This window comes from Stomoxys calcitrans, chromosome 1 (assembly GCF_963082655.1).
Source record: "Stomoxys calcitrans chromosome 1, idStoCalc2.1, whole genome shotgun sequence".
Classification (NCBI taxonomy): Eukaryota; Metazoa; Arthropoda; class Insecta; order Diptera; family Muscidae; genus Stomoxys; species Stomoxys calcitrans.
The window spans coordinates 1517517-1542500 of NC_081552.1; the positions used below are offsets into that span (position 1 = coordinate 1517517).

Genomic DNA, 24984 nt, shown 5'->3' on the forward strand with positions numbered 1-24984 from the left:
CAACCAAATTTGTTATTCAAAACAGCAAAAATGTTTGCTCAAACAGCAGTTTTTGTCTGCTGAAAATGGGAAAGCAGACATTACTGTTGTTTCAGCAAACATAGGGCTGCTGTATTAGCAAACATTTCTTACTGCTATTTCAACTAACAAAATCTGCTGTATGGACAGACAGTGTTTGCTACCTTTTTCTATGGGTGCATGATAAGTTTGACAACGACAACACTATGTTTGCTGCATTATTTTAAGAGGCTTATTTTGGGCCAATTTAACAAATGTTTAATAACACAAATTAAAAATGATAATTGGTAATTAGTAATTGGGCTTCATTGATTGCCAATTAGGGCTTGCAATTGTAAAACTATAGCCCACCGCCGACTGGTGATTTCTGCTGGGCGATAATTTTGAGCTACATGATGAGGCGGATATTTTTATGTTTTCATGACTGCCTATGGGTGGTCAGTAAGCCTGCAGCACATAATGATTTGGATTTGCTTGCTATTTCTGAAACATTCTCATGATCTGTATGTTGTAGTGAGTTAACATGAACATGTTGATGTTGATCACACACACGCCCTTTTTTGCATTAAAATTAAACTGCAATTAATTGGGTGAGGTGCAAAGCTCATAGGATTTCCCTCATACTCGTTCTTGTACTGGTGCTACCGGAATGAAGTGGAGATCGTTTCTCAAAGAACACCTCGGGGCTAAATGATCATTGTCATCAAATATGGCAACATTTACGGGCTATGGATACCTGCCTGCGGCGACCAGAAGCAGTAGTGGTGGTGGTGCCAGCGAACTCAACATTGCCTACATCCTAGCTGATGAAAAGTGTAAACGAGCCGCAATAAAATAATTCAAACAAACATTTGTTGCAGATCCGTCCAATCTGGAGTACACAGAAAACTCTTAAGCTGAGTGAAAATGGGAACTAAATTAAGAAGAAGAAACTATTGCTGTAATTGAAGACACCAATTCAAGGTTTAAAGATGTGTAACTCCAATGCAAAATTGGCCAAGAACCAGGGCTGCGGATAGAAGTATGCACGTGACTCATGTTTCTGTTTTCATACCAAAACATGTTTTTTTTATCTGCACCTATGGTTTTCTATATTTATTTCGTTTTTTTGTGAATAAATAAAAAAATCTAACCATTTAAAGCAATTAAACAATAGTAATGGTTTCAAGGGTTGCTTATATAATTTTGTATGCCATTTTCCTTACTATAAGCAGATTACTATCCTTCCATAGAAGGGAATAACCACCACTGAAAAGTTCTTTTTCTGATATTCTCGGCAGGATTCGAACCCAGGCATTCAGCGTCATAGACGGACATGTTGAACTCTGCGCTACGGGGGCCTCCAGATTCGTTACACTACATTTAAATATGCCCAATGTTCCAATATTACAAAGTAAAATTTCTTTCGGTGAAAGATTGTTTACGGAGTTCTATAAGAGATCTTATTCCAAATGGTCAACCTTAAGTTAACATTTACACATATATCAAAATCAAAGATGCTAAATTTTGAAGAAAAAAGAATATTTCCAATTTACTCTCGACCACTTTGCTTCTCAAAGCCCAGCAAAGTCTTGTGTGTATGCACTATGAGTGTGCTTTTGATGGTTTGGCCACACCAGCTACCTGGACGTCACTTAATGAAAACCTGCCGCATCATCTTTGGTATTATTATCGTTTTTAGCAAAACTACAGCAACAACAACAAAATTATCTGGATGGGCAAAAAGCGAACTACAAGAACAAAACATCGGCAATGTTTAAAATTGACTGACATGTATTTCATTCTTTTTGTGAGCAGTTCACTCGCAGCACATTGACTGACTGCGGCTGCTGTTGGTGGTTGGCTACCAGCTTGTCAGCTTGCCAGCCACGTTTGCCAATGCAACAAGTGGCCCCCAGACTTGTAACTCTAAAGTTCAAGGTTATTTACAGCGGCAACAGCTACAGAATTATCGTCGTCATCATCATCAACATCCTCAAAATGTAGCCGATGATGATGACCATGGCGTGACGTTGACGATGACGATGCGAGCGATACGTTTATGTTGATGATGTTGCTGTTGACGGTGGCTGGCACTGTGGCCATTTCAAAATACATCCAATTCAGAAACCCACCATCAAGATTAAATAATAAATTTTTTATTTATCTCCAAAGGTAGTAGCCAAGCAAGGCATCTTCGCATAAATACGTACTTGTACTTAAATAAGTAAACATGTGGGTAATATACTCATGATTTTTCCATATGCGCGTACATAGATGTTGTCTCCTTCCACTTCTTTATTGTGGAATATTGGCCGATGTCAATGCGTTTCTTTGGGGGTTTTTTTTTTGTTTGCTGATTACAGTGAAGAATACAATAGATGCCAGAGTAGTTACACTCAAAAAAATTACACCTATTTTATAAAAAAAAAAATTAATTCCGTTCAGAAGAATATCGCCTGCATTACAATGTTTATATATACTTCAATCTTTTATTTCATCAAAGGAACATGGACGTGGATCTTTGACTAGAATTAAAACTTAGGATGCATCTTCATGCAGAGAGACAAAAAGCCTGAACGCTTAGCTGAATTTTTAAAGGGAAAACAGATGATTAAAACAGATTTGAATCAGCGTGGTTTAATCATTAGAATCTAATCAAACCTAAAATATAAACACCTTGTTAAGTTGTGCAGGCACCTTTCAGCTGCCTAAAACCACGTATGTATGTATTTTTATTTATGTTTATTGATTTGATATAACTACCAGAGAACTGCTTAAGACCCAATATTTTTCACTCAATAGACACTTATGTTTGTTTCCCAGGCCTCCACAAAAATCAGTTACATATAACTTAAAAATTATGTAATGACTTAATTTTTAGGTGGCATTCTATTTTAAGTTGTAACTTAAAATTTAAGTAATAACTTAATTTTAAGGTGGCATCCCAGCAAAAACTATCATTAAACCAAATAACCAGATAAGTAAGCTCATTCAAAAACTAATAACTTCTTCTTTTTTGACATCGTTTCTAATTGCTTTTACATGGCGATGTCCTAAGAGGAAAGTCCTTCCGCCCAAGCATACCGATAGTTCAAAAATAAGTACTTATACCTAAGCATACAAGTTGTCAAAAAATAATGACATATTATCTTATTTGAACGTTGCTAAAAAATAACTACTTAGACTCAAAGATGTTCGCGCCTTTCCCCACTACCACGTTCTCAATGCTCAGTATCTTTGAAGAAGACAAATTTTATATGAATAAATCAACGCATGAATCCACATTACTATTGTATGAATAAGACACTATTTTCTCATTTCATTATTAGCTAACAACACAAAAGCAAACTTTAATTCTATTTCATCAAAGATGGCTATGCTTTTGTGTTTATGTTTGACATATTCCATTTAAAGACACAATAATCTAACATATGGGAGTGATTTTAGTAGCTTTGTGGCATAGAGCGTACAGCAGAAGATTTACAATACAAAGGTCCCGAGTTCGAATCTTCGACCAGCAAAATTAATTTATTTTTTTTTTATTTCCTTAATACTACGCCCACAGCATGCGGAACAATACACGGATTTGTGGGGAGGTAGAACAAATTAGAAATATTAATATTTTTTATAATAATAAGGCCACAATATTTCCCTCCAAGAGCTACTAAGTCGTCGTCGTTGTCGTTGTAGTCACATTTCATGTGGAGGTGGCGATCCTCGTCAAGTTCCTATAGGTGAGCAAGCTCGTTCCGGTCCAAAGGACCGATCGCCACGGGAACAGTGTGGCCATTGGTTATTCAAAGGCGCCAATAACTCGCCTTGTCATATCGAGCATTATAGGCAGTCAGTATTTGTGGAAGAACCGGTGCAGGCCGGCCTCTCACTGAGACTCTCCGCTTGATACTGCTGATTGTCCGTGACTGCCGTTGCAGCTACTCCGTATGGAGCATTCCGCTAACCGCAACCTGTGGACGCGCCCGGTAGCTCGCAGCCAAGCTTCTGGTGACAGCAATGAACACCACACTGACGGACCTCACTGTTCCAGCCTGTGTAGTGCTCACAGCTGTCCCGTGCCGGGAGTGATACTAAGTGATGTCACTTTCCGGCAAACCATTCGGACTCGCCAATAAAATGACAGCACTCGTTGGTATGACATAATTTTGACCGCAGTTTCTTAATGGCATTTTTATCAATACCAAGGTTATAACAATGATTTTTTTCTATTATTACAAATAAGTGCTTATTCCTAAACTTCATCGAATGTTGTATGTAATGACATTTGTAGTACCGGTAACACAGACGGCAGCTAGTAAATCTAAGCATAATGAGTTCTCCGTTATTTAACCTGGCAAAAAATAATTGCATGTACTTACTTATAAAGAAAATATACCAATTTATTGTTCGATATAGCCTACACTCATAGAAAAAGTTTGCTGAAAATAGCAATCACTGTCTGCTGACTGTTAGTAGTTAATTTTGCTGCTATTGTAGCAGTAGTTCTGCTATTACAGCAGTAGTACCGCAATTTCAGAATAGCACGCTTACTGCTGAAAAGTCTGTTTGTTTTACTAAAAATGACTGCTGCTTAATTATGAAGGGGGTGTTGGAAGAAAAATAAAACACATATGTAAATGTGCGTCTCAGTGGATGTTCATAATCACCACTGAATGTATACTTGCCATAAACTTTTTTCTTTAAATGTAGATGCAAAAGGGCATGCCTATCATGTGCAATAACAAAAGTAGAGCAATAACAAAAAATGCGAGCTAGCTCAGCCACATTTCGAAATGTATACCCATGAATGGATCATGTAGCTTCTTTACAGTAATATTCCACAAATTAGAACATCTCTTCCAACAAAATTTGCATAATTAAACAAAACAAGTAACAGGCAACCATAAGTATACACATTTTTTTCAGCACATTTGTGTACTTAAAGCAGCAGATTTTGTGAGTTGAAATAGCAGTAAGAAATGTTTGCTAATACAGCAGCCCTATGTTTGCTGAAACAGCAGTGATGTCTGCTTTCTGATTTTCAGCAGACAAAAACTGCTGTTTTAGCAAACATTTTTGCTGTTTTGAATAACACATTTGGTTGAGTGTATCTTCGAATTTAACCTGTCTATGGAAAAAAGTAATCTGCATTACATTTGATGCCTCTGTGCCACCGAAGTTACTTGTCCGCTTATTAAACTCAATCTGCCGGTTCGAATTCTGGCGAGAAAATTTGAAAATCTGATTTAATCACGCTAAAGCCTTTTAAAATTAGGAGCTGAAACTTGGTATAGATTATATTGTTATCCACAGTCATGTATGTTCAGTTCTATCCCCTATATAACCGACCTTGGTTTAGCGTCTTCAGCTCATAAAATTCAATTGAATTGAACGTTTGTAATAGGAAGGAGGATGGATTGACAAAGGCAAAATCCCTAAACTGCCTACTACTGCTATACTTACCCTACATATATATATATATGTGTGTATTTACAATGGTTTTAGGTATTTCGAGTATAAGTCTTTTTTATACCCACCACCATAGGATGGGGGTATACTCATTTGGTCATTCTTGTTTGTAACATCTCGAAATATGCGTCAAAGACCCCATAAAGTACATATATTCTTGATCGTTATAATATTTGAACTCAATCTAGCCATATTCGTCCGTCCGTCTGTCTGTCTGTCGAAAATACGCTAACGTTCGAAGGAGTAAAGCTAGGCACTTGAAATTTTGCACAAATACTTTTTATTTGTGTAGGTCGGTTGGGAATGTAAATGGGCCAAATCGATTCATGTTTTGATACAGCTGCCATATAAACCGATCTTGAATCTTTACTTCTTGAGGCGCTAGTCTCATCTAATTTGGCTGAAATTTGCATGAGGTGTTTTGCTATGACTTCCAACAACTGTGCTAAGTATGGTCCAAATCAGTTCATAACCTAGCATAGCTGCCATATAAACCGATCTTGGATCTTGACTTCTTGAGCCGCTAGAGGGCGTAGGTCTCATCCAATGTGGCTGAAATTTCGATTGAGAAATTCTGTTATGACTTCAAATAGCAGTGCTAAGTATGGCGCGAATCGTTGCATAACCATAAACCGATCTCCCGATTTTGCTTCATGAGCCCCTACAAGGCGCAATTCTTATCCGAATGGACTGAAATACCACACAATGACTTCCAATATCCTAACAGTTGTTATTCATTATTCTTTGTTTGCCTAAAAAGAGATACCGCGCAAAGAACTCGACAAACGCGATCCATGGTGGAGGGTATATAAGATTCGGCCCGGCCGAACTTAGCACGCTCTTACTTGTTTTTCTTTGATATCTTAAAAAAAAACTTTTTAATCTGTTTTTCTTTATGAATACCAATTCGAGTTATAAAATCAGAAATTGTGTATGATTAACTAAGATCAGAGAAAAGATTTCATAATAACTGTGAATTTTTTAATAACGAAATCATGCAGGTTGCTTCCATTTAACTTCGTTTTGTTTGGACTTTATGTCATTTTCGGTGATATGGCCTCTGGTCACCATAGGGTAATTAATCGATTCTAATTCAATCAAAGGTCTTTAGGGCATTGTGAATAGATCGATCGACCATCACTGGCTTGTCTAACAGTATTTTCCCATTGAGAGATGTGGTCGGTCGCCTATGGGCATGATTGATTAAAATGATGCTGAATGCCGCCATGTAAAAGTCTCAGCTAACATTGTCAACACACTCGTGGAGTGTAAAAGATCTGTTTTTTTTTTTACTAGAATCGGTAATCGGTCAGTTGTGATGAATGCGTCTGTAATGAAGATAAACATGTAAATGTTCAAATTGACTTTAATTCCTGCCATGTTTGGTGGCGGTCATTCAATGAGTTTGTTGCTTCGTGAATGTTATGCCGCAGACATTCTGAACCAAAAGCCTAACTGTAAATAGTCGATGCTTACAGATGATGGAAATTTATGGGCTCATTTTAATGACAATGAACAACAACGCTTAAAAATTTCTATGCCATCATTAAACGGAGAGGAGTGTTCACACCTTGAATTGTGGCATCAACGACGTCTGTTGTTGCTCACTGTGGTTCCCCTTCGGTTCTTTAACCTCAATAAATATATCTGAGTCAAAAAAAAAACAAAACACTTTTCCTTTTCCATCGTTACTTTACACACGACACAGTCGCATGTACACATACACACACAAGCTCACACAAAGCGATCTCGTTAGCACAATCCGCAGTGTAGTTAAGAAGGAGAAAGACAAAGTGAAGCATAAACAAAAGAATTTGAGGCAATTTCGAAAGCACACACACGCTCGCTCATAATTATCTTCATTCCCACAAAATGCACTATTTAACAAGAGATTTAATGAAAGAATAATTCATTAAAAAACCTATTCTTCCCCATTTTAGTGCTTTCAATTTAAGTGAAACACACACACACACACACACAATAACTACAGCAACAGAATGAGCACAACGCTAGCAGGCTAAGCATAACGCACTGAGGCCCCCTAACTCCAATTTTAATTTAAAAGAAGAGGGAGTTTGGTTGGCAGAGAGCAAAAAAAATGAAAAGAAAAGAAAACCGACAACATTGGCAACTTCAGCATATAATAATTTGGAAAATATTAAATGATTTGAAATTTCACAAAAACGCTGCCAAACCGCTGTTGAGTACTTGACTCATAAGAAGTGTGATGCAGCAAGTTGCAACTTGAGGCCAGCATGTTGTGGGGAGTTTATATTATGTAGACAATCCGAGGCATTTGACATGCAATAGTTTCCCCCAAGCAGAGACAGACAGTTTGAAGCTCAAAGCAGTGGCATGCTTATAATCGAGATTTGCCAAGCAAGCCGAAAGGAGGTACCTGAATAAGAAATTAAATGAGCCTCTTTGGCGGAGTTGTGGATATTCTTTAATCGGCTTTACCAACTCAATCGTCTTAATCTTAAGCAGTGAAACGTAAACAAATAGGGATTCAATGGCAGGCTTAAGATACTATGGGGTCTTCATGTGTAAACCGTACATTAGGGTGTATCAAGGATAAGCACAGCTTTTGCTAGAAATTGTTTTAATTGCAGTCAACAGCAAGAAATTCATAATGGATAAACATTCAAAACTACACTCAGTGAAGGGAACGAAAAGGAGTATATTCTGATACTCTATACCACTACTGTGGCACAGAGTGTTATAACTTAGTGCATTTGTTTGTCACATCCAGAAGGAAGAGAGATAGATCCATTAATACGTACACGGATCGACTCAGCATCGCTCTCTGGTTTGATTTAGCTATTTCTGTCCGTCTGCCATGTTAATTTGTGTGCAAAGTATCGGGCTTTCCAAAAAGGACTTGACAACTTTTTTTAAAATAAAACACAAGCCATTCAAATGGTCCATCGGTTTTAATTCTTGAGTCAGATTTTTTTTGTAAGGTTGTAAACCAACGCTCAACCAAATTTTTTATTCAAAACAACAAAAATTTTTGCTAAAACAGCAGTTGTTGTCTGCTGAAAATGGGAAAGCAGACATTACTGCTGTTTCAGCAAACATAGGTCTACTGTATTAGCAAACATTTCTTACTGTTGTTACATTTAACAAGATCTGCTGTTTTGAGTACACAAGTCTGCTTTATTAGAAATTTTGTTGGAAGAGATAATTTAATTTGTGGAATATTACTGTAAAGAAGCTATCTGATCCATCCAATGGCATACATTTCTAAATGTGGCTAAGCTGGCATATGCACATGACTGGCATGGCATTCTGTACCTAAATTTAAAGAAAAAAGGTTATGGAAAGTATGCATCCAGTGGTGATTATAAACATTCTCTCAGACGTACATTTACATATGTGTTTAATTTTTTCTTCTAACATCCCCTTTATAATTAAGCAGAGACCATTTTCACCAAACAACAGACTTTTCAACAATAATTCTGCTGCTCCGAAATTATAGTACTACTGCTGTAATGGCAGAACTACTGCTAAAATAGCAGCAAAATTAACTATTATTATTCAGCAGACAGTGTTTGCTATTTTCAGCAAACTTTTTTCTACGAGTGAAGATCCTTACGCAAAATTCGCCATAAAGTTGTCTTGGCGATGCCCGATTCTTGAGAAAGCCATGGAATTCATTGATTTGGATCGTTTGCCACAGACGGCTGGTGAGGAAAGCAAAACAGACAGATAAGGTGCGATGCTCTCACCACGTTTCGTGGGGTAGTACCAACACCAAGCCCTGCCAGAGTTTTTGAATACTAACGACGTAATAAAACTTAATATTGGTAACACCGCTATTAGGGAGGAGGTATTAGATGTGACGAAATGTTCGGAAAATCTAATCGATGAGGTTCAGGATTGGTGGGTCTCCATGGAAAACTCTTTCTCTGACCATCGCTACATTAGATTTAGGATAGCACGGCCAGCGCCGAATAGTTGAAAACCAAACTGGAAATAATTCCGCAGACTACTCAGAAGAAGACTTGGGGAAGAGAATTAAGATTGTCCAAGCAAAGGAGACATTGACGAAAATGTCAATAGAATATCTTCGGGAAAGGAAATCAGCCCAGGAAAAATCCTGGATGTCTGGGAAGGCTCACAATATTGGGAAAGAAGTTCGCAAAATTTTTAACAGGGAACGTCGTAAAAAAAGCGGAAGTTTAATGGGATGTGTATTACGCACGGCTCAAGGAATACAATAAAATTACCAGATCCCCAAACATGCCTCCTGGAAGCTTTTCTGCGACCAGGTCCATAGCGTTAATGACGCCGTCAATATGAAAATATTTCTCTCAAAAACCGATGTCCCAACTAAAACTTTAGTAGACGACATGGGAGTGAAAGCAGAGACAACGGAGACACCGGTATCTTGGAATAATGATGTTGGTTGAAGGTTTTTCATTACAGAATTTATGATGAAGGAACCCTTGAAGAGCTTCAAACCATTTAAGTCACCCGGACCTGATGGAATATTTCCGGCGTTACTACAGAAGGAGGAAGACTATCTGGCGCCCCACTTGGCCAATATTTTCATAGCGTGCCTGGGACTTCAATATACTTCGAAAGCCTGGCAGGAGGCAAGGGTGGTGTTTATACCCAAGTCCGGCAAGGCAAATTATGCGACACCAAAGGCCAACAGACCCACAAGCCTTCCATCCTTTCTTCTCAAAACCATGGAACGTATTGTGGACACGATGATAAAGAGTATGACATCCAACGAACTGCTCAAATACAAACAGCATGGCTATGTCAAGGGAAGGTCGGTGAAGACTGCCCTGCATAAAATAGAAGAATCCTTCGATGCCAAAACGAGGGAGCTGTTGATACTGTGCGGACCGACACACTGATCGGCAGAAGGGCCGAAAAGGTCTTGCATATGGCATATGACTGGGCTAGACCCAGAGGTCTCAATGTTTACCCCGAGAGGACTGAAATATGCCTGTTCACGAGGAATACGAAGATGAACCACTTTAACGCTGACAAGGTCAAATACTTAGGAGTGATCATGGACAGGAAGCTGAGAAGACTCACCGATGTTGGGCTGTAGGCGGGCCGTAGGCTCGAAATGGGGCCTGTATCCAAGGATAGTCCATTGGCTCTACAGGAGCGTGATTAGACTAATACGCCTCAGTAGTTAGGTGGACTGCGATGGAGAAAAATTGCAACGTTAAGATTATACAACAGGTTCAGAGAAAATAGGCGGAGCGATGAGGACCATTCCTACTAGGGCAATGGAGACCATTCTAGATATCCGACCCATAGACATACAGATTATCCATTCTACCATCGCCTATGAGACTTAAGGCGATGGTAGAATGGATAGAGGATATGAGCACCTCATACCATCGCGCTATAATCGAGCCGACGATAGGAAACCTGGAAAGAATGGATACCTGAGACGACACTTGAGGTCGAGTGGCGAGTCACATTGAGAATCCGGGGACTGAGACCTGTTTTAGACTGCCTGACCATAATGCGGTCCTGCAGGCGGAGATCCGGGCGGGTCACGGAATGCGTGAGGTTGTGTTAACGAGGTCGTCGAGTGTGAATATCTTTACGGGCAGTAAACAGCCCATTGGGCAATAACAACCAGGACGGTAAGATCACGGAGAGTGTTGGTATGTAAGAAGGAGATTAACGCCTTCTCTGAGAATGGAACGATCCGCACGTTGGGGTGCCGGGCCATAGCAGAGTAACTGGGAATGAGAAATCAGACGATTTGGCAGTGAAGGCCAGAGAACTGCCGTCAATAAACTTGGTTAACCCGAAGCCTTTCGGGTCGAAGTAGTCCGAGTTAAGGGCGTGGGCGACGAATGCGCATGCAATCCTGTGAAACAGTGAAACGCTCGGTAAGACGGCGAAAATCCTATGCGGAGATCCAGATCGTGATAAAACGAGGCTATTACTGAAAGGAAGTAAAAAGGAGGTCAGCGAAGCTGTCGGTATCGTAACGGGACACATAGGACTACGAACTCATTTATGTATAATCGGTGCGGCAAGTGATGTCATGTGTAGGGCATGCGGGAAAGATGATGAGACGTTGGAGCACTTCCTATATCATTGCCCAGCTTTCGCGTCTAATAGATACCAGCACATAGGTGGGGGCACAATAGGAAAGCAATTAAGGTTTTTGTAAGTAGCATGGAATTCCTAAGTTAGATTTTCTTTTTCGATGTGACTTTTTTTAGTATTTAGAGCGCACAACAAGCCGATTACTGGCTTAGGCGTATGTCCATAGCTGGTGACAGTTCGATGATTAGTGTATGAGTGCAATAACAAAACCCTTTACAAGTCGCAATTCTCATCTGATCATATTCAATTTGGTACTGCCATTTTCTTTGGCCTAGAGACGAAACCTATTGAAATTATAACAGGTGGCCATTGGTTATTTAAGGGCGCCAAGAGGCAAGAGCCGGTGTCGCCCGGCCTCTCACTGAGACTCTCCGCTCGAGAGCGCTCGATAGGTTCATCTGACATTTGTCTTCCAGAATAAACCATAAACGCCATTTTGAAAAAAAAATTGATTTAGGCCCTTTTTATATTAAGCCATCGATATGTAAGAATACAGCTAATGGTCACAGCATTTTTTTTTTAGTAAAAACAACCAAAATGCTTGCTGTAACAGTAAAATATCTGACGAAAATGCGAAAGCACTAATTTTTTGCTAAAACAGCAAACATTTTCTGTGTTTTCAAATGGTAAAAAGTTAAAAAAAAGTTATCTAATCTTAGGGTCTATAAAAAATGTGCGTCTTAAATTGCCAACAATGTATATACGTTTTAGGCAAAGGCTTCAATAGATGTTTAAGACTTCAAAATTTTTGTATGGATTCATTCAAAAGTTGAAAATTGCTACTTTAATATCATCAGACTAATTTCTCTGGGTGAAAAAGTTAAACAAAGCTCAAAAATGTCGTTTGCGTTTAAAAAAAATTATTTTTTTTTACCAATTTTCTACAATTTGCTAATTTTTGAACAAATTTAAATAATAGCAGACAAAATAACTTTTGCTATTATATTTATGCTTTTAAACACAAAAAGATGAACGCCTAAAATTGACAATTTTTATCTTATGTATAGCAAATGCCTCAATGGTTATTTAGAAGTTTAAAAATTTCTTATGGATTCGTTAAAAAGTTTTTGTTGATATTAGCAAACTAATTTTTGTTTAAAAGTATAAATATAATTTTGACAGATATTTTGTTATCTTAAATCATTAACAAATTATAAAATTGTAGAAAATGAGAAAAAAAAACGCACGTTATACCCAGAAAAATAAGATTTGTGATATCAACAAACACTGTCTAGTAACCTTAAATCAAATTTTTTTAACTTTAGCAGAAAAAGTTCAAATTTTTTTAGCTTCTTGGCGAATATTAAAGCATTTGCAATATACTTATAGCCCTATATGTTTTTTTGTATAAATATAATTTTAGTAGAAATTTTGCCTGCTGTTATTTGAAATCGTTAAAAAAAATTACTAAATTAAGGACTATTTAAGATCAGTTGAAAAAGTTTGCGGTTTTAATTAAAAAAATAACTGTTGTCAGCAGATTTTCTGCTGTTCCAGCAAACAAGTTTTTACTAACAAATTTCTTTGAGCGCACCATTTTGTCTTAACTTCCTATTAAAAAATTTATTCGAGGAAAAAATATCGGCAAAACAATTTTCATGTTCAGTTAAAAATGAAAAAAAAACCTATCAATACATGTCTGACCCTCATATACATTAATACATTTAGTATATGTTTATAAGTTTGTATGAAGGTCAAATAACTTTAGATTTTCGTTTTCATTTTGAAGTACTTTTAATTGTGTGTGCACACACAAGTGTCAAAAAAAAAAAAAAAACACAAACAATTCCGGCTGAGAATGTTACGTATGAGAATTTTTTATAGGAACTAGCTGTTGGACATGGTTGTCGTTGCTATCCATCTATCTATCTATCAATCAATCAGTCAATCAAGCAAGCAGCCAATCCTTTTGGCACTTAGTGTCAGCACTTCAAATCAAGTTTGTGGCTTAAGTCTTTTGTTTACAATTTAACTCTATTTTGACTGGGCCCATGCAAAAACGCAACGTAACACAATGCAAAAGTATGCTCACAAATGAGCCTTCGTGCTTTTGAGAGAAACACTTTCTTCGGACTCCTGTCCTATAGCGGGGTTTCTTATTCTCGTAAGAGGTTGCAATGCGTCGTGAAAATGGCAAAACATTGTGCAACAGTGCGGTTGCAGCGGTGTCTTGTCTTACAAATTACAAGTATTTCTACCTGTTACCGTAATAAATGTTAAATAGTTTCTTCTGCGGTGGTGCTTGCAAATGTGAACAGCTACGTACTTCAGTACACCAGGCCACTTCCTAGTTTAGCTGTTGTTGTTCGCACCAACAGTGCATGGAATTTGATGCACAGTTGGGGGAGGCATTTGTATAGTTGGATGGATGGATGGATGTTTCGATGGTTAGATGGCCTGTGTGGAGTGCATAGTCAGAAACATGGTTGTTGTTTTTGTATTTCATTATGGTTGGCATTGTGTAATCTTCCAATGTGTTGGCGAAATGCACTGCTGACTTGCAAGCATGGCCTGTGGAAATTTGCACTGCATATTTTTTGCAGTTATTTGTAGTAAAATTTATTTTTCACACGTTACGCAAAACCTGTGGAAAATTGCTCTAATTAGATCTTTAGCACTTTGATTTCCCAAATTTCACACGTAACACAGGGCGGCTCGACTATCCATCCATAGTTACAAGGCATTGGAATCTTTAGGCTTTGGTTTCATGGTGAAAGCGTTATGAAAAAACAAAAACAATCGTTATATAACTCTAAGAGAGCGTTATTTTCGAATCGCATTTGGCAAATCAAAATTACTACGTATGATCGTCAAAACCCAACGACCTACAACAAGTGTCCAAAATACAATAATAAGACATTGTGGCCACATAGTCATACACATGTGCTTACTTTTTTCATAACAAAACGATGCCCATTAGCAGTGGACAAAATGGAGAGAAGGCAAGCCGAGTACAACATAAACAGTATTAACACCCCTATGTAACAAAGTGTTCATTTTTTTCGTGTTATTGTTGTCGCCGACGTTGTTGTTGCTATGACTGTCTGTGGCAATGTGGTAAATGCTCAAATGAAAAGCAAAAGTGGTAGCAATGCCAGCCACCTCGATAATGATGACATTTAAGACCTCTGACGGTCAGGGCGATAAAGGTTAAGATGTTTTTTTTTTTAAGACAACTCATTAAAACCATATTAGGTGTTGAAATATGAAATTAATCAGCAACGACAGCGACAACAATAAACAACAAGATCTGAAATCTAAGACGCAGTCAGCAGGGAAAAGCGTTCATCAGCAACAACTCTTTGCTGCTTTCCATATTAGCCTTTAAATTAGATTTACACACATGTGCATACATAGCCTTCACCATGACGTTGTGTTGTCTGCACAAAAGTGCAATCATCCGTCAATGGGCTGGCAGGCTGGCAAATGTGCATGCAAAAATGATGCCAAGAAACCGTGCATTCATCATTACTTTAAATTTTATTGAAATTAAAAAGAAAGTCCATCCAAAGTTGAATGCAAATTCAAATCAATCTGCCTGCTGCACAATATGGCAATAAGGTGTGAAAAACAAAACAATGGGAAATTATAGCAATATTTTCACTTTGAAAAGAAAATAGAAAAGTCACACACACACACACACACACACATTCAATATTATGCATAGAGATGCTTCTGCAGCCAACATGATTTGTTTTTGCCAATCGAATGGGAAAGGGAATTATTTCGAATTTATTGGGTTGTTGTGTCAGTGTTTGGCGCCACACCACCCAACTAAAGCTGCTGTCAGACGATGTGTATTTGTCATACGACATGTCATATTTAGCATATGTACAAGTTGTACACATCGTCTTATACATATGCCACATTTCACATATATGTGAAAAACGGATGTTGTAAAAATATGTAAATATTTTTGATCTAAACGATCTCTATTTTCATCGAACATACAATCAGACAGACAATCAATACATATGACACAAATACAAGCGGACTAGAGCGCGCCCTATTCGCATGAGAAATACGTGACGAAAGTTATATGGATACAGAAAGTGACTTGTCCTATGTCAAATACATATCAGCTGATAGCAGCTAAACACATACCAGTTCAGTAGAAATAACGTTTGTGCCTTAAATCTTTCGTTTGCTTTAATTAGACCCACACTTCATCCTGAATCCTATTCGCGAAGCATATACTTGCTATTTTCTTATAAAATTAAAGCTTATTAAATCAAAAGCCGTCGTATGGGGGTACATTCATTTTGTCATTCCGTTTGCAACACATCGAAATTTCCATTTCCGACCCCATAGCGTATATATATTCTTGATCAGCGTAAAAATCTAAGACGATCTTGCCATGTCCGTCCGTCTGTCTGTTGAAATCACGCTACAGTCTTTAAAAATAGAGATATTGAGCTGAAACTTTGCACAGATTCCTTGTTTGTCCATAAGCAGGTTAAGTTCGAAGATGGGCTATATCGGACTATATCTTCATATAGCCCCCATATAGACCAATCCGCCGATTTAGGGTCTTAGGCCCATAAAAGCCACATTTATTATCCGATTTTGCTGAAATTTGGGACAGTGAGTCGTGTTAGGCCCTTCGACATATTCCTTTAATTTGGTCCAGATCAGTCCAGATTTGGATGTAGCTACCATATAGACCGATCTCTCGATTTAAAGTTTTGGGCCCATTGAAGCCACATTTATTGTCCGATGTTGCCGGACAGTGAGTTAGGTTAAGCCGTTCAACATATTTCTGCAATTTCGCCCAGATCGGTCCAGATTTGAATATAGCTGCCATATAGACCGATCTCTCGATTTAAGGTTTTGGGCCCTTAAAAGGAGCATTTATTGTCCTATGTCGCCGAAATTTGGGACAGTGAGTTGTGTTAGGCTCTTCGGCATCCTCCTTCAATTTGGCCCAGATGGATCCAGATTTGGATATAGCTGCCATATAGACCGATATCTCGATTTAAAGCCTTGGCGCATTTATAATCCGATTTCACTGAAATTTGATACAGTGACTTATGTTAGGCTTTTCCACATCCGTATCGTATATGGTTCAGATCGGTTTATTTTTAGATATAGCTATTAAAAAGACCAATATTTTGTTATACACAATTGAACAATGGCTTGTATTTATTAGTATTTGGTCCAAATTGGAACATATTTCGATATAGCTGCTATGGGGCATAAGGTATGCATTTTCACCGGATTTTGACGAAAGGTGGTTTACATATTTACCCGAGGTGGTAGGTATGCAAAGTTCGGCCCGGCCGAACTTAATGCCTTTTCAATTGCTTTCTTTAAGAAGAATGCTTATTTTCTTAAGATTAAGTTTGATGTGTTGCTCTCAGCTAACGGTTAAGTAATTTATATCGATAACTATATATTACATAGGTATCTTCAAAACTTTAAAATAATTCCTTCGCTTTTATGTGATTTATATTGATCGCTGATTTGTTTTTGTTTCAGAAGCGATCTGGATTTGTGTGCGAAATAATAGGGACAGTGGCTAGACAAATATTTGATGCGAACGAGTGTAAAATGAGTAACAAAGTAACATTAAAAAAAACTTTATTTAGTTTTTTTTAATGTTACTTTATTTTTGTGTTTTATTTCGATTTATTTAATTTTGTTATTGTTATTTATTTTGTTTAAAATTAAAAATTAATTAATTAAAATTAATTAATTTATTTATTTTATCAATTTCATTTCTATTTATTTTAGTTTATCTATTTTATTTTAGTTAAACAACCCTTTCATAAATGGAGCAGCAGAAATTTTCAGCAAACAACAGACTTTTTAGCAGGCAGACTGCCTAGCTTGAAATTCCAACCATAGCGGCGAGATTAACTACTTAGACATTTTTCTATGAGTGAAGTTTGATGGATTGTACTTTCAGAAAAACTGTAAGTAAAAAGACCAAAAATGTTTTCTGGAACACCAGAAAGTCAGCTTAAAATGGGGCTGCAGTAATTTTCTACTGTTTTCATATTATAAAAAGTTGAAAAAGCCTACAAATTTCAAAAATTCGTATATGGCAATTTGTTTCTATATACAATTTTCTGATTTCTTAACGATTTCAAATAACAGCAGAGATAATACCTACTAAAATCATGCTATTAAGCAAAAAATTACCCCTAAAATGACGAAAATTGTGTATTAACACATAGGAAATGCTTTAATTATTGTTTTGAAGCTCAAATTTAATAGAAGGTTTCCTTCAATAGTTCAAAAATTGCCACTTAAGATCAGCAGACAGCTTTTGCTTATATCAAAGTGCAAATTTGCTCATGAATATTGCATTAAGTAACAGGGGCAAACTTCTTTAATTTCAATAAGAGCTGTCCGATTCAAGTTTAAGCTCAGTGATGACGAGCCTCCTTTTTATAGCCGAGCCCGCAGTGCGACAACTCTTTGAGGAGAAGTTTTTACATGTCAAAGTCCCTCACTAAAGACGCTAGCAATAGAAGGCGATGATGTCATTGCCAGGATTCGAGCCTAGGCGTTCAGTGTCATAGGCAAACATGCTTACATATGTTTGCATATGTTTTGAGGAACACTCCACTCTCCAATACTCTCCGCTCTAAAACATTTAGCAAGGAAGCACTCATGCTACAAAAAGTCCCTGTTTTTTTGTGCGTGCAAAGTAATAGGGACAGTAAGTCGATTTAGTTAAAAATTTTTAATACAGTCCTTTGTTCATAGAATAGATCGAAGGTTTTATTTTTGTTGAACACTCAGAGAAATCTTTTAGTAAAAACAGCTAAAATGTTTGCTGTAACAGCAGAAAGTCTGCTGAAAATGGGACATTGGGAATTTTTTCCAAACATTTTCTGCTGTTTTCAAATGGTAAAAAGCTAAAAAAAATTCAAAAATATCACAAGTTTTCAAACAATTTTATATCCCATCTTATCCTTCAACTTCACAAGCAAATAATCAACTTTTTTCCAATTTTCTACAAGTTTGTCATTAAAATATAGCAAAATAAAAACTTTAATCATTAAAATCGTCTCGAAGGAGATCAAGAGAGGCAAGAAGTAGAAGTTAACAATTTAAAATCTACCCTTTTTTGAATAACGCACGTAATCGAATTTTCAACATTTCTTAGTCCCCATTTTGTCTCTAGCCAAGTGGCACCGTTTCTCCTAATTAGACTAAAAATTGATTTCGCCTGTACATCTGCTTACAAACAGTAACAAAATGATGCCAAATTGGACAAAGGTATCATTAAAAGCCGTTTTTTTTTGCAATAGTTGACTGTGAAAATGATCAAACAACAATACGTTTGTTAAAAATTGTAAAGGATTAAAATGGCATTTTTGTGGGATTTAGGTTCACTGTTTTGCTTTAGTTTATACTTTATATACAGAGCGTCGACCATGATAATGAGTTATGAGTTAGAGAGAGAGAGAGAGAAAAGAGACTTTTTCACCTACCTCCTGCATTAAGGCCATTTGAAGAATGTTTCATGTTTGCACCGTTACCGGAATTAGAGGCACAATTTTGAAAGCCACCGCCTCCGCCGCTCATAACTCCATATTTAATCGGCTTAAAATGAAAGAACGACGGCGAGTATCCGGATCCTCCGCGACTTAGAGAACTGAATTGTTCTTCTCTATCCTCCACATAGAGCCCCTCCTTTCCCATGGCGGCCAGTTGTCTGCCTTTGGGCATAAACATGACCAAAAACACTGTGGCCGAGGTGGCGATGAGTCCAAAAGCTATGCATGCATCCTTATGTCTCTCGGCCACTGCCAGGCCGCATAGCATCCAACCCAACCATATGGGTATGGCGCCTCCTATGGTCAGTCCAATGTAAGTGGCCTCGCGATAATTGTCACGAATTCCTCGCGATTTAATTGCCAAAACTGCCACAAACACAATCAGGAACACTATGTAGATGAGCGAGAATAAAAACTCGGAAAATTGAGTTTTGCACAGTGGAATAAGCACCGTTCCCGTTGCAGTTATGCGCGCATACACATCGCCAGTCGTTGATCCATGAAATATTGAGGAGAATGTTGCTGCTGTCGACCTTTCACCGCCTTGGGAGGACATTGGGGTTGCCAACAGGTTGTTGCCGCCAAAGGGCACAGAGAGAGTAAACAATTCAGGCGGTGAGGTTATCAGCCACTGGCTTCCGATGGCCACCTGTATTAGAACGGCAAAAAGCAGCAGTAGACCTTGGTATGGAGCTGGCAAATACACACCACCATTGAGGCTTATAAGAAAAACACATTTCACCAGAAGAGCAGCGAAGACTAGAGCATATGCTACTCCCACGCCAAAGCGTATTGTGCCACAGGTAAGCAGCGATGGCTGGGCGGTAATTATTGCCCCCAGGCCCGCGCAAGCAAACAGTCCCAGCAGCAGCATTTGACCTAAGAACAGATGACGCCTGGATGGCGAAGTTCGCCAGGCTTTAAAAAGCACGAATATCTCAAATGCTGCCATCATGAGCATGGTCAAGGAGGCTAAAACCAAAACGGGCACAACCCATGGCTCCTTGCGCAGACCCGTGTAAGTGGGATGCGTCGAGACAATCGTTGGAGGAGTCGCCGAATTGTTTGCGTTTGTCGTGGATTTCGGTGCAACTATAAGCACGGATCGGGGAGGACCCACTGGGGGATTTAAAGTCGGCTGTATAAAATTTGGCAGACCACGGCCTTTGGATCCACCCTTGCCAGGTACCGATGTATTTGGGGGACTGGTCGTCGAACTTGTTGGCACTAAAAAGAACTCAGTAGACATTTCCACCAGTCGATCGGCCTTCGAGACGTTACTCAAAATCACATTTGCCACATCCGCTACATTGATATCTTCGCGCCGATTTAATTGCTTCGCCTTGCGGGTTCTTGGCGAAACAGTGACCGTCTCGTATGCGTGATCATCCAAAGTTTCCACAGCCAGCGTGAATGCTTCGGGACTGTGGGTTTCCCGGTTTTTTAGCACATCACCTTTGGGTCTCACTCTAGCATCACTTTCTACACTTACTACATAATTACTTCTATTCAATAGATTATTTACATTGGACTCGGCCACACTGGGCGCTGTGTGGCTGGTCCCGAGAACTTTACCACCCGTCCGACTAATAACGTTTGCGTTAACGTTCTTCTTACGCAACGGCAATAATCGTTCGCCGAATCTCGGTTCATGGGCTGTGCCGCCGACACCCACCACATCATAATTTCCAAATGCCTCTGCATCCAGAGCCAAAGCAAAACGCGCCACATGCACTTCTATCACGCACAGGGTCAGAACAATCCAATAAACTGCACTTTGTCTTATAGTCCGCGTTTTTCTTGTCCGGTCCGCCGCACTCATTCTTGGTGGTGCTGTTGCGGTCGCGGCCTTCGACCGTCTTTCGTGACGGACCATGCCTAACTGATCCACATTAGCAATGCATTTATGCTGCAACACTCGATTCAGCGTTGCAGCAATTTTTGGTCTAAACACGACCGCTGCAATTCAGTCGTTTGCTGCAACGATTCTTTTGTTCTTCTCTATTTGCACAGATTCGTTTTCGCATTTGTGTTTTCGTTTTTACACTTCGTTTGGCACGCGGTCTCTTATCTGTTTGTTTTGTTTCTCTCCGTTCGTTGTTTTCTCGTTTTGACTGAATTCGTTCAGATTCTTTTATTCTTGTATTTCGAGGCACATTCAAGCGAGACACCGCACATCACATCTTAACGCGTTGCTCCGCCGACAAAGACTGTTTGATGTTTGGTTTGCCCTCATGTTTGTTTGCCGCAGTTGGCTTGGCTTGGTTTGGTTGCTACACAGAAAAAATATTGACTTAAATCTTACCAATCAAACACAATTTTTTTTTTCTTTCATTTATCTTCCATTATATAAAAATCAATTTGTGTTTGTTTGTCTGTTCCGTATAGACTCAAAAACGGCTGAACCGATTTTCTTGAAATTTTCACTGATTGTGCATAATGATCCCGTGCGGAAAATAGGGTGCTACAAGGGGGCGCATCCTCCCCCTTAGCCTAATTTTCAGGAACGTCAGATCTCCGAGATGGTAACCTGAAAACAAAAATTTGGTATCCAAATTTCGGATGTGCTACCAAAGGGGGCAAATTTACGACCATAGCAATATGGGACTCAAATGAAAGGTCTTTGGGAGTAAAGCATGAATCTGATATCAATATTCGGGAAAAAGTGTTTATGGAATCACTTACACCCATTACACCATCCAAATATGACGTATTTGCTGACCATTGCAATATGGGACTCAAATAAGAGGTATTTTAGAGTAAAACACGAATCTGATATATATTTTTAGGGCCAAGTCACTTAGTGGCCGTCCCATCCCCCAAAACTCCTCCCAAATAGTACATGTATCCTGACTACAGAAATATGGGGCTCAAATGAATGGTAATTGAGAGTAGACCACGAATCTGATATCAACATTTGCGTCCAACTGTCTGGGGGACGTCCCATCCTCATAACAACCCCCAAATAGGACGTATTTGCTCACCATGACGCTTTGGGCCTTAAAGAGAGTGGAGCTCAATATTGATAGTTTTTAGGAACCACACACCAAACCGTACATATTTGCTGGCTTTCCAATAAGGAAAAGTTATTTAAGATAAAAAAAAAAAACAAATTTAATATCTCATTGTGAGGCCAATGACAATATGGGGTTTAAATAAATTGTATTTGAGAGCAGAGCACAATGCTTTTGGGGCAAGTGTTTGGTAAGGCGTCTTATCACATAAACTCCCCTTAAACTAAAGACAATATGGTTTAAATTGTATTTGAGAGTAGAGCACGATGTTGATATTTTTTTAAGCGCTAAGTATCTGGGGGACCACCGAAAACACCCCTAAATCGGACATACATAATGACCGGTCATGGCAATATGGGGATCAAATAAAAGGTTTTTGGGAATAGAGCACGAAATTCATACCCACATTCGGGACCACTGCCACCCCTAAACCCACCAACCACCACCATGGGGGCCTTCCCACTCCCGGAACCCCCATGAGAATATCGAGCTCAAATAAGATCTTCTAAAAAATGGAGTACGGCTAACATCCAAACTTAAATAACCTGAATTCATAGACCGATAAAGATCATATGGGATTCAGATAAAGGATATTCAGATATTGTTATACTGTTATACTGTTAGACAAGCGATATACATATACCATTTTCACAACATGGTGTTTCATTAAAAAGCTCTTTAATTATCGAAAATAATTATTCAAAAGATTAAAATGGTTCCATATAAAGCAAAAGAAGGCGAAGCGGAGCGGGCCCGGTTCAGCTAGTAAAATATAAATTAACAGATACCGGCACTTAGGTGGGGACACTATACCAGACGTGAACCAACTTAGGGGAGTTGCATGGAAAACAATTAGGGATTACTGGCTTAGGTGTATGTCCATAGTGGCATGTCAAAATATTACATGTGTATCAAAATATTACATGTTCATCAACTTAATCCAATAAAATAAAACATTTTTTAATAATGCACAAAATATCAATTATTTCCTTTTATTAAATTGGTAAAAATAGTATTTGAGAGAAGGGACAACTTTTGAATCGTAAAATGTTTTAATGGGTTAATAACTGCTTTAAACGATTTTTGAGTTTGTTCTAAATCCAAATTACAAAATTTTTAATCAATAACACAAATTCGTTTATAGGTCCGATTTCATCGAGTTTTTTAATTGAATGAACAAATTTCTTAATTGAACCATGTTTTTCATTTTTTCTGTATATATAAATTACGCTTCTTAATATGGACCAACAAAAACACAACTCGTCTCTTCATGTGGATCAATACTTCGAGATATTATACACGAAATACTAAAGTTGGTATACATAACGAAGTTTTTCAATACAAAAATAATTTCTTCTCTAGACACTTTACAGAGATGCTATGATGGCGATGAAAATTCTATGAGATGTAAAGTAAAAACCCAAGTGAACGACGCACTGCCCAATCTCTTTGCTAATATTCCATCTACCAGCGCATATTGCTCTCTTAATGACTTTGGTTTGGAAGCCTCTTTGACAGCAGTCAGAAATGCAATCACAGTTGAAAAAATCGATTTGGCTTTTTTTTGTCACCCATACAACAATGTATAAACTAAGAGATTTTGGTAACCAATGAGACCCATATAGTTGAACCACCAAGACCCTCTACCCTTGTAATACTATTTAGTTTTTTTTTGTTGTTTTTATTAACAAGACAAAACATTTCAACGCAATATATTTCATTGTATATCCGCAATTAATTGACTGAAGTAAAAAAATGGGGAAAATACCAATTATATAATTTAATTAGGTCAATTAAACGTGTATTTGAAAGAATAATCAATAAATTGGTTTATGGAGTTGACAATCGGCTTAATATATGCTAATTGCAAAATCGTTTATTAATAATACAAATTTGTTTCTAGGACCGATTTCAGCAAAATTTTTAATTGAATACACACATTTCTTAATTTAATCTAGATGTTAATTTTTTCTCTGTATCTCTACACAAAATGGGTAGCTCTAGCGTTTAGCTGTGTGTGTGTGGGTATTTGAATATTGATGTAATGAGCAGAAAATAAAAAAAAAATACAATATATTGCGAACAAAACAAATGCATCAAACTACTTTTGTTTTTTTGATGTTTAACTCACACCTAAGCTTTCTTGTCTAGTCCTTGCGTTTATTGTTCGGACTTCGAAATGTCGGAGAGATTTGAGAATATTTTCATATTGCCGAATATATTTTCTATCGAATCAATATATCATCAACATTGTCTATAATCTACTTTAATGAAATATTTCATGAAAATTCATGTTATGAATATTTTCTTGTCAAATAACCCTTTTCCACATCTACGTTAAGTTTTGTGCATTTACAATATTCAAAATTTTGGAGTGTATTTCTGCATGCTCAGATTTAAACGTTCGTAAGTTTTCCATGATAATCAAATTTCGATAACGTTTTCTATACCAGCAGGGATTATGGTTGCTACGACCGCGGTTGGTCGACACAATTGTTGGTGGTTGCAGTTGTGCTTCATTGTGGACACAGAGAATGGTGATTGTTTTCATGGCCTCATGTTTGGCTGCGATAATGGGTAGCCTGGTCTGGCTGCTTGGTTGCTGGAGATCTGAACAACATTAGTTTAATTTTGGTATGTCTTAAACATGTTGGAAACAACATCGCTGCTAAGCAACTACAAGACAATATAAACTGCAGAGATGGGGCATTCGTCATACACAGCATGGAAATTGAAAACATTTTTAATATCTTTAGAAAATGGCAACGTAAGGCAAAAATAGGAGAGTTATCATGGTAGTGTCCGCAAATCTTGGTCCCAAAACAAATGACAACGGGAGATCAAGAAGCAGTAAATGAATAAGACTTGTGATACATATGTTTGTATGGGAGCTATACCAC

The 24984-nt window shown here is 38.0% G+C and overlaps 2 protein-coding genes and 1 long non-coding RNA gene across 9 annotated transcripts in view; 2 read left to right on the top strand and 1 right to left on the bottom strand.

Annotated features, from left to right (window-relative positions):
- LOC106096157 (uncharacterized) overlaps window positions 1–21305 on the bottom strand; it is a 39895-nt gene extending 18590 nt beyond the window's left edge. Inside the window, exon 1 of one of the 3 annotated variants that reach the window (XM_013263747.2) lies at window positions 19005–21305. In XM_013263747.2, coding sequence (XP_013119201.1) covers window positions 19005–20946 — 1942 coding nt within the window. In that variant the 5' untranslated portion in view covers window positions 20947–21305. The remainder of the gene's footprint in view (window positions 1–19004) is intronic. The other 2 variants (XM_013263745.2, XM_013263746.2) reach the window with 2 other exon arrangements.
- Window positions 1–24984, top strand: part of LOC106096158 (cyclic AMP response element-binding protein A) — a 326488-nt gene that overhangs the window by 134527 nt on the left and 166977 nt on the right. For 3 of the 5 annotated variants that reach the window (XM_013263750.2, XM_013263751.2, XM_013263749.2), the window contains one exon: window positions 17312–17474. In XM_013263750.2, the coding sequence (XP_013119204.2) occupies window positions 17451–17474 (24 nt within the window). In that variant the 5' untranslated portion in view covers window positions 17312–17450. Of the gene's footprint in view, window positions 1–17292; window positions 17475–24984 lie in introns of all 5 variants that reach the window. The other 2 variants (XM_059361267.1, XM_059361268.1) reach the window with 1 other exon arrangement.
- On the top strand, window positions 24373–24953 carry LOC131994357 (uncharacterized). Its single transcript, XR_009396660.1, has 3 exons — window positions 24373–24486; window positions 24541–24718; window positions 24841–24953. It is a non-coding gene; the product is annotated as an uncharacterized LOC131994357 (long non-coding RNA).